This window comes from Ceratotherium simum, chromosome 11 (genome assembly GCF_057802395.1).
Source record: "Ceratotherium simum simum isolate JZ-2026a chromosome 11, ASM5780239v1, whole genome shotgun sequence".
Lineage (NCBI taxonomy): Eukaryota > Metazoa > Chordata > Mammalia > Perissodactyla > Rhinocerotidae > Ceratotherium > Ceratotherium simum.
Genome location: NC_141910.1, coordinates 21,050,138 through 21,060,365, shown reverse-complemented (window position 1 = coordinate 21,060,365; position 10,228 = coordinate 21,050,138). Strand labels below are relative to the sequence as shown.

At 45.0% G+C, this 10,228-nt stretch overlaps 1 protein-coding gene and 1 non-coding gene across 2 annotated transcripts; one reads left to right on the top strand and one right to left on the bottom strand.

Moving 5' to 3' along the window:
• The first annotated feature begins 766 nt into the window (after positions 1 to 766).
• LGALSL (galectin like) lies at positions 767 to 8,534 on the top strand. Its single transcript, XM_004435624.3, has 5 exons — positions 767 to 1,242; positions 2,048 to 2,119; positions 2,270 to 2,358; positions 3,024 to 3,201; positions 5,144 to 8,534. Exons 1-5 carry the CDS (start codon positions 1,207 to 1,209, stop codon positions 5,285 to 5,287), a joined length of 519 nt encoding a protein of 172 aa, XP_004435681.1. The 5' UTR covers positions 767 to 1,206; the 3' UTR covers positions 5,288 to 8,534.
• A 38-nt stretch (positions 8,535 to 8,572) lies between these two features.
• On the bottom strand, positions 8,573 to 8,754 carry LOC147915944 (U2 spliceosomal RNA). Its single transcript, XR_015553710.1, has one exon. It is a non-coding gene; the product is annotated as a U2 spliceosomal RNA (small nuclear RNA).
• Positions 8,755 to 10,228: the final 1,474 nt, after the last annotated feature.

The following is a 10,228-nucleotide window of genomic DNA, read 5'->3' as shown; positions in this document are numbered from 1 at the left end:
TACATAATCATCCTAATGTGGAAATGCCATAAAGGAATTTGTGCCTTGGAATAAAAGAGGGGTGTACCTGCTGGGCATTATTCCACAAATGATATCAGGAGATTTTCTATGAGAAACTTACTACCCCAGACTGGGCGGGTGCCTTGTAAAACACAGGGCCCAATGGAGGCTCTCTGAGGACAGTCACTGTGCCCAGTTCAATTTGGTAAGACTTAGCCAGACCCCTGCCCGAGAGAGAGCCCCCAGAGACCCACAGACCTGCCCATTCTTTCACAGGGGAGAGGGGCCTATTCAGTATCTAGCGTCCTGGGATATAAATGTCCCTACCCTGACTCCTGCCTCTTGCTTTGGGGTCAAATATTTATTTATACAAGTCTAGAGGCCTTTCATTATCTTTCTACCTAGAGAGCCGAATGAATCTTTCCTCCCACTTTGCTGGAATTCTCTGAAGGACGTCTGGAGATCTGGAAGAACGCCCCTACCTCCCAATCTTCCCTTGACCTCTGCCTCCACCGTCCCACCTGCCCCAGGACGTGGCAGGAGAAGGAAGGAGATTGGCTGGAAGGGTGGGGCGGGGGTGTCATAAGCACCTGTTACCTGGCAGGCCCTGGCCCCCCACCTCCTCATCCCCCAGCCCCACCCACCCTCCCGTCGGGGAGGACCGACAGGGCCTCCGCCCTCCCGCACGCCCCGACCCGGACAGGCCCGTCCCTCCCGCCCCAGCCTCCCGCCACCGTCCAATGGCCGAGGGGCAGGGCAAGCTGAGCAAGCCGCGGCAGCCCAGCCGGGTCCCCGCCCTGCTCCCGGTTCCCGAGCCGGGCCGCGGCGGCCTTTAAATGCCGCCCAGGACCGGCACGGCGCGGCCCTCGCCACCTTTCTTCCTTGGGCGGCGACAGCAGCACGCCGAAGAAGAAAGCAGCCCCGACTCGGCAGCCGCGGTCCGGGTCGCAGCGGCCACCTCCAACCTCCAGGCCAGCGCTGCCTCTCTCTCCCCTCCCCCTCCTCCCCGGTCCTGCCTGCCGGGTCGGCGCCGGGCTCCCGGGCGTGCGCGCGCGCGTGCCAGCGTGTGTGTGCGCGCCCGAGCCAGCCTCGGACCCGCGCCCCCGCCCGGCGCAGGACCGCCCCGGGATCCCCGCCCGCGCGCCGCGTCCCACGTCCCCAGCCGCCGGGCCGCCAGCCGTGCGCCCCGCCGCGCTGTGCAAGAAGATGGCGGGATCGGTGGCCGACAGTGATGCCGTGGTGGTGAGTGTAGCGGGGCGCACGCGAGGCGCCCCCTTCCCGCGGCTCCGCACGCCGCCGCCTGCTCCAGCCGGGCTGCGGCAGAGAGGAGGCTGAGGCCCAGCCCGGCGCCCCCCGCGTGGGAAGGCGCCCCGGTACCTGTTAGCAGGAGCCCGCTGTGCGCGGCCGGCGTAGGAGACAGGAGGAGCGCCCGGGCTGGAGGGCCGCTGGCCTGGGGGAAGGTGTTTGGGGGCGGACGGCGGGGTAGGGGTGACCGACTGCCCGCTCCGTGCCGTGCAGCCCCCGGCCAGGTGTGCGCACGTTGCATGTGTGAGTGCGCGCGTGTGTGTGTGTCCGGGGCGCGCGCCCCGCGCCCGCCCCCGACGTCCCGGGGATTCCCCCTTGGAAATGGGTCCGCGCCGGGGGCTCCCGAGAGAAGTTGCGCGGCCGCTTCGCTCCAGCCACGTCCCCTCGTGGGCGACAAGGGGTCCAGAGGCGTTTGTGGTTGGAGAGGGGCCTGCCCTCCTCCGGCGCGGGGCTCTGGCTCCCCGGTGTGCCTCGACCTTGATTTTGATCTAGATCTTAAGGATCTAGAGATCTTCAGAGGCTTAGCTACCGGCTGGAAAGGACAGGTTTTGTGCCGGGGGGGTTATGCGGTTATTCAATGGACTGGGAGGAGGCATCATCTGTAGACGCTGCCTGTTCTGTGACGGCTGCTGGATTCTGCAGATTTGTATAGGTTCTTCCCCGCCCCCTCCCCTACTTCCCCGCCCCCCACCCCCCAAAATAAGGGCCTTTGGAAAGCCAATCTGTGTGCTTCTATTTTTAGAAACTAGATGATGGGCATTTAAACAACTCCTTGGGCTCTCCAGTTCAAGCCGACGTGTACTTCCCACGACTGGTAAACGATTTTGTTCTGTGCTCTGTGTGTCTGCCTGTACCCTCTTCCTTTCTAATTGGATTTTCTAGTGGGTCAGGTGCTTAGCATCTGAGGGCTTGGTTCTTCCCTTACAGGCTGTAAACTTCCTGTTTCTCCTCTCATCCTTTGCAGATAGTTCCATTTTGTGGGCACATTAAAGGTGGCATGAGACCAGGCAAGAAGGTGTTAGTGATGGGCATTGTAGACCTCAACCCGGAGAGGTAAGGCAGGGTCCTTGTCCCCTGAAGAGCTATCAGGCAGTTACAAGGCACTACCTACTCCTGTGGGGGTTTACTGCTCCTCCTCTTCCTCTCCCTGTGGCCAGTGTTGCTAGTTGGAAGTGCCAAGAAAGTACCATGTTCCCATGAAAAGAATGTGTATGAATCCCAGCCATCATTTCTCCAGACAGCTATTTATATCAGAGATTATAAATATACACCCACATCATTTTCTCTTTGACCCTTAGGGAAGCCAAAGGGTTTTTTTTTATGGTTTTTAAACCTGGTGCTTGGGGCGAGAACTATCAATATAAATGAGACCCAAACTTGACAAGATATTATTTCTTCTGGTCAGTTTCTGGGGCTGTGTTTGAGAATTCTGAAATGGATTAAGACACAGATGTATGGGTGGTTTTAGATATCTGAAATCTCTAATGTTAGTCATTTTCAACTCCACCGAAGTTTTCACCAGAACTTCTATTAGGTAACAAAATAACTGATTTGATTGTAATCCTACTTCTCCATACATAGTCTGATCTCCTGTGTAAAGATTAGCGGCCCATTAAAAGCAGACAAACCTCTAGAAGAAGGAGGAAACATGGGAGCCTGGGTCATTGTTAAATGTTGTCATATCCAACCCTAAATAAATGAGACCATTTTCTTTTCAGCTTTGCCATCAGCTTGACCTGTGGCGACTCGGAAGATCCTCCTGCCGATGTGGCCATTGAACTCAAAGCTGTGTTCACAGACCGGCAGCTACTGAGAAATTCTTGTATATCTGGGGAAAGGGGTGAAGAACAGTCAGCAATCCCTTACTTTCCATTCATCCCAGACCAGCCGTTCAGGGTGAGTACCTCGAGTGCTTCAGCTCCAACCACTGGCAGGGTGACGATGTTCTGTTCCTCTGGTATGTGCCAAGAACACTTTCAGCAGCCAGAATTTTTGCTTGTCCAGGAAATTTGGTATTCAATGGTGAAAAAAAGAAAAAAGATCAAAAGAGTTCTATTTGCTGATGTGAATTAATACTCACCATAGTAGCTCTTGGCTCTAGTCAGCCAATACTTTTAGTAAATAAACCTGTATGTATATGTGTTTATTTATATGTTAAGAAGAAATACTTTTCTATGTAGTACTCAACATAGTACTAGGTTTATGATAGATACTGTCCCAAATTATCTGATTGATTAATAAATATTAATAAGTATTTAGAATTTTCCCCATTTGTTCCCTCAACCTTTAAGTGGCAGTGAACCTTACTAGTTACGACTTTTTAAGAATGTAGTGATTATCATTTCATTTTCTCTTGTTCCCTTTGCTAATGAGGCTTGGCCATGTCCTTGTTTCCCCCTCTGGGTTAAGTAGCCTCAGTCTATTTCATTATCACAGGCTGTGTGGCTGATAATTCCTTTTCTTGGGCCTGGATGAGTATCCTCACTATCTAGTGGGCAGGAAGCACAGCCTAAACTTCCCGTCCGGTCAAGCAGCATTAATAGCACCGCTCTGTAGAGGACAGTGCCGAGCAAGAGACGCAAGTCAGTAGTGTGGTGGGAAAGGATTTACTAAAATGTCAGACCTGGTGAAGTTGTTAACATACATCACAATAATGACAACTCAGTTAAAAGCTTGCTGTGCATATACGCCTAGTAAAGTGGAACTACCCTTAACCTGTTGCTCTTCATCTAGAAATTTACAAGGGCCTTATGAACTAGTGTTAATTTTTCTTCCCATCTTACAGTGTAGGGGGAAAATAAGAATCCACAACTTTCATATCAGTGATAGAATTGAGATTGTTGCCCTTCTAATCATAGTCTGGGGAAGGCACCCCTGCCCATTATCCCTGCCCTCCACCTTCTCTAGGATGGTAATGGCCCCGTAGCCTCCTCTTGACTGTGACAGTTTCATAATGATGAATCTTAGTACGTAATTCATGAGTGTGAGGAACCAGAGCTTCTGACTGCCAAGAGGATGTAGTGCTCCCAACAACAAAATTGAAATGAAATCAGCCCTTCTTGGTAATAGAATTTTAGTAAAAATGTGAATTAAATGTGACTAATATCACATATGGAGTGTCTTCTTGCATTGTGAATACCAGTGCTTTGAATAAACACGTAGCACAGAACCGATTATTAAACTCTATGGTGAATTACTTAAAGAAAAGAGGAAGAAAAAGCTTTTACCATATGGAATCAGTATTTCTGTTTGGCTTAACAAAGCCTTGTTAATTATACATCCTTGGTCCAATGGTAATTACTATGTAACCTTCTCTCCATTTTAATGTTTACCACGTTTTAGTGCCGAGACTATTATTACATGCTACTAATGGGTACCAGTTCTGTTTTGTGAGGGGCTTCTCTGAAGGTGGGATAGAATTGTTCAGGGGATGACAGTGGAGGCATTAAGTGCCATATAAATAAATTTGTGCTACTTTACATCACTTTCTGGAGTGCAAAGAGAAAGTAGAAATGTTAAAGCATAAACAATTTTAAATCTTTAAAGGATATTGAATATGTAGAGCAGTGGTACACAAAGTGTGTTCCACGTTCCAGCAACATCAGCATCACCTTGGAACTTGGTGGAAATGCAGATTCTTAGACCTTACCCTAGACCTATTAAGTTGAAAATTTTGGGGGTGAAGCCCAGCAATTTGTTCTAACAAGCCTTCTGTATGATTCCAGTGTTTGAGAACCACTGAAGATGCTGCCTTTCTTTCTCTAAAATGAAGTATTTGTTTTCCCCAGCAGGGTTCATTGAACTTGTGAGCTGAGATTTATCGTTTTGTTTCTTCCAGGTGGAAATTCTTTGTGAGCACCCACGATTCAGAGTGTTTGTGGATGGACACCAACTTTTTGATTTTTACCACCGCATTCAAACATTATCTGCGATCGACACTATAAAGATAAATGGGGACCTCCAGATCACTAAGCTTGGCTGATGTTGTTTAAACCACCTCTATTTCAAATAGGATCAGGTGCCACAACTATCTGACTGGAAGAAATGTCCTAGCAAGATCTGGAGACTTAAAAGGAAAACAAAAACAAAAGGCGAGCTTCACTGTCTCTTCTTTCTGTGCAGTTTAAGCCCAAAATGACAACTTCAGCCGTGGTTTGCCCTTAGGAAGCTGTTGGAACAAAGACACCGAGCCATTATTCTGAGAACAAAGTAATATGTTTATGCTGGATTTTATTCAGACTAAACTGAAATGGATTTGTGATGATTTGTGATTTGGTAGCAAGTTATTCATCTTTTCAAAGCAAGATGATGTTTGGAAGCAAAAGTGCTAAAAACTTAACAACAACAAAGATGGTACACCAAAATCAACTCATTTCTGCACTGAAGCGGAATCGTGTAGCACAACCAACATTTTAGTCAGGGTATTTACATGGAATGTAGGTTGTTCAAGGTTTGGTTGTTTTTTGTTTTTTTTTTTTTCGCACAGCATAACGTTAATTCAGATTTTTAAAGCTTTCTCGTAGTTATTTATTTATGCTCAACATATATATTAGAGAATGATTAATGTCTCAAGAACAGCAAGTTATGAACTTTTGAATGTACAAATATCTTAGGTCCGAGGGGGAAAATTACATATTACAATCATGAAACAGGTGAATTTCTACCTTGAACAATTGAGGCATATCCTCAATACCCCTAAACGTAGAATTTCTTGATATAAATTGCTGTAAGTGCTTTTGGGAAGATTTTGCAACATTTCGATAAAACTGCTTTTCAAGTTATTTGATGATTGTGTAAAATCCTATTTACGTTGCTTTTTCTCCTTACTGTGAATTAGCACAGTATTGGCTTCCTTGAGACTAATTAACTCTTTTCCCTAGATTTACATAATAGTTCATTAAGTTGTATTAAACTAATTGAAAACATGTAAGAGGTGATTGCATAGACAGTTTTTTAAATGACTATTATATAAACGTTTAAAAGTATAGTATGAAAATGATTCTGGAATGCAGTGTAAAGCAGAAGCAAATGGCCCCAAATAACTTACTTGGAAATAATTTATATCAACTTAAGCTGTTAGCTCATTGTATAACTTTTGTTTTGTGACCCTCACCAATATCCCTAAGCAATGCCTTTGGAACTTCAGAGTAAAGAATGCTTCCCACTGAGTTGGCTCTGCTGAGATATTAGGATAAGATGGGATCCAGATTAGGAAATGATCCAGTTAGTGTATCTGAAAGGTTAACTCCCAGAACTCCAGGTCTTTGAGTCCAGCCAATAGTGTGAATGCTTCCAATTAAGCTGTAGGAGTTTCTCTTCACTTGTGGAATTGATCAGATAGCAGAGCCTCTCTAGAAGGAGGCTGCAGTTCTGTAAATATCACTACAAGGCAAGGGATGGTTGGAGTCCTGGGTGCTGGACTTCACAAACTGCGTTGGCCCTGAAGAGGAGGACCCTTGGCATTGCTTTGGTCAGGTAGTCGGGGGAAAAAGGGGTGCTGGGGTGGGGGTGTATTTATATATAATTTAGGTTTTGTTTGTACAGCATACTGCGTCTTATGACACGTCCTTGTCCTGCTTTGCTTTTGAGTTTTTTTACACAACATGCAGAGGCACTGAAGTGGCCACGTCCTTTTCACGTGTCGAGAATGTAGACAGTGTTTCAGTACCAAAGTCTAAGAAAAAGCAAACTAAAATTGTGAATTTTTTATAGGTGATATATTTGGATTCTCCTCAACTTTGAAACTGTTTAGCACAGTTCCACTGTGTTATATAAGAAGATACTTTATCCAGTAAGACTGGCTGAGCGTTGAAAAGCTTTATGTACCAGCTGACTTCATCAGCCATACTCAGCCAAGAAGGGTGTTCTGTGGCTCCAGGTATTTTCAAGCCTGTGATTAACTTGTAAAGCCACCAGATTTTGCAGAGTGTTTGTAGAGAGACTTAAAGGGCACCGTGAAATATATTTGTAGGGGTTTTGATTCTACTTATGGTAGAAGACCCCCCTCAGAAGGTTTCCTTTGAGTCTTCATCCATTCCCACGCACTGCATAATTCAGCAGAAACTAGAGGAGTTGGGAGTGTAACTGATTGGAATTGACACTCTGTTCTCCCTACCTATCAGCTAACCTGTTAGCAGCCAAGCCCTTAGGCAGCTAAGTATAAAGATACACTGTTAACCCTTCATTTCTCTATGAGGTCAGTGGGAACCTCTTGGTTAAGCCTATTGGAATTACCTAAATGATGTGATGGTTTGATTCAGGTCTAGCTAAATTGGCAGGGGGCTAATCCAGCTGCACTAATCGTTGGCTGTAACTTGGAAACAACGTTCTCATCCTCTCATTGGCACGTGAGATCTAAGGTGGGAATTCAGGGTAGAAAGTGCAATTTAAAGCTTCACAGGAAAGCATTTGGGTATGTAGGGTGTTATTTCTGACCAGAGCCCTAATTTTGCAGTATAACCAAAACCAAGGAGTATAAATAACAGTCAGGCTCTGGGGGAATAAAAGGCAGGCCTTAGACAATCTGTCCATTTCTGCATCAAAATTGGAATGAATGTATATATCTACTTAAAAGTTAATAGAAGTGACTTGTACTTTCTGGACTATCCCAGAATTGTCTTAAAATTATTATTTTTTTAAAATTTGAAACCCCATTTCAAATCTTGCCAAGCTCATTTCAAAACCCCCTAAGAGTTCACTCTAAAATTGATGGTGATTTGTTAAAATGGCAAATCCTTTCATTTGTATTAAGAAAATATCCAAAAAGAGGGAGGGAACTCTGTTGCCTTGAAAGAAACAGCCTTGGCATTTCCCGGCATTAATGTAGAAATAATGTTCCTATGATGACATATTTTCAAAGAAACACTTTCTTATTTACTGCGTGGTGTAAAATGTTGCTAAATGTGTTCTTACATTGTGTCACTGCTAAAAGTTATTTGCACTATAATAAAGGAATTTTCTACAAAGTGGTTTCCAGTTTATAACATGCTAAATTTGGCACCAGGTATGATGTACTAAGCATAGACCATGTGGTATGGCAGTGTTCCCTCCCTTTCACACTCGTACTCCAAGTGCAAGACCACTTGTTCGTGTGTGTCCCGCACTGATAAGCTGATCAAGGGAAGGAAAGTGTCTCAGGGCCGTCAGAGACCTAATGAGTTTATGTTGTGTATGCACTGGGTTTTTAAATGTAATTTACATACAGTAAATTCACTTTTTGTTGTACAGTTCTATGAGTTTGTTTTTGTTTCTTTTTTGTTTTGTTTTGAGGGGGTGCACTGTTCCTGTAAGTACTGCAGTACCAGGTCAATGCGTGGAGTTGACAGAGCAAGCTCCTATTCCATCTCCCTGCTCCAAAAATCCATTTAATATATTGTCCTCAGATAGAGGACGTATCAGATATTAAACTGATAAGCAGTTCTATGAGTTTTAACACATGTGTAGATTCATGTAACTACCACCTCAGTCAGGACACAGAATCATTCCATTACCCCCCAAAATTCCCTTGTGCTACCCCTTTGTAGTTAAACTCCCCCACTCCTAACCCCAATCAGGCAACCACTGATCTATTCCCTTTCCCTACAGTTCTGCCTTTTCCTGAGTGTCATATAAAAAAAATCTTGCAGTGTATATCTTGAGGTTGGCTTCTTTCCATTTGCATAATGTATTTGAGATTCAGGTTGTGTGTATCAATAGTTTTTCCTTTTTGTTACTGAATTAATATATTCCATTGTATAGATCTACCAATTTCTTTATCCTTCCCCCTATTAAGGATGCAGTTGGTTCTTAATAAATCGTTAAATATAGTCTTAGCACAGTATATACACAAAAGCAAGATTGCATTTCTGTTGCCTTCTCTTTCCTGTGGTTTGAATGATTAGGAAGGAAACTTGATCTCTTGGCCATTCTGCCTACAAATAAAACTGTGGCTTGTAGAATTTTGTCTAGCTTCAGTTATGGGTGGTGAGCAGAGAGAGACTTACATGCTGGATCTAGAGTCCTACTTATACCTTAATTAGTTTTATTAATCCCTTTCTTTTTTTACAGATGCAAAGCTGTGAGGCTGGTCTCTGTCTCAGCTATTGCAGTTAAGTATAGGCAGGGAGACGCCTGTTAAGGTGGGGACAATTTGCTCGGGCTGTTGGGCAGAGATAGGAGAGCTTCTCCTGCCCCCAGTCTAGCTAGGAAGGTCCGTTGTGGGATATGACATTATGCTTGTTTTATGACAGCATTTTGGATTAGACAGTCTGAAAGATATCCATAATTGGAGCCTCTGAGTGCCGCAAACACTTCGGGCCTTCATTCATTCAACAAATGTTTATTGAGCTGTGTCAGTTGCTGTTCTAGGCACTTGGATACATCAATGAGTAGAACAGACAAAAGTCTGGTGGTTTTAAACTTCAGTGTGCTTGAGAATCACCCAGAAAGCCTCTCTATGGGGCAGAATTCCAGCCTCAGCCCTGGGAGATTATGTTTCAGTAGGTCTGGAGTAGGTCTCAGGAGTTCGTATTTATAAGAAACATCTTGGATGGTGTGGGTGGTCCTGGATCCCAAATCAAGCAGCTGTGCCTTCGGGAATTCCATAAACATTCACTGAATCAAACTGTTGAATTGTGCAGAGCTTGAGATTCTGATCTGTGGATATCTTTCTGTGAAAACTTCAACACTGGGGTACCCTGTTTTGCCCCAAAAAATCATGCAACTGTCATTATAACATTGCAGCTATGCGTCATCATCTCTGAACCTTCTCTCCTCACTCCTGTCCCTACCCCAAGTGTAAAACACTGCAGTAAAAGAAAGTGCCTTTCAAATGAGTTTTGTCAAAATCCTCCTTATTTGGATTGCTTTAGGACCTCAGTAGCATCCTGACACCTATTTAAACAGTGGATTCTCCTAGAAAGATTGAGGTTCTGAGGGAAGCCTG

What these genes read in the sequence shown, in the direction of transcription:
- LGALSL (XM_004435624.3), top strand. Translation starts at nt 1,207, where the DNA reads ATGGCGGGATCGGTGGCCGACAGTGATGCCGTGGTG. An exon ending in ACGTGTACTTCCCACGACTG is followed by an intron (nt 2,120 to 2,269) that starts GTAAACGATTTT and finishes CATCCTTTGCAG; the next exon opens with ATAGTTCCATTTTGTGGGCA. An exon ending in TCCCAGACCAGCCGTTCAGG is followed by an intron (nt 3,202 to 5,143) that starts GTGAGTACCTCG and finishes TGTTTCTTCCAG; the next exon opens with GTGGAAATTCTTTGTGAGCA.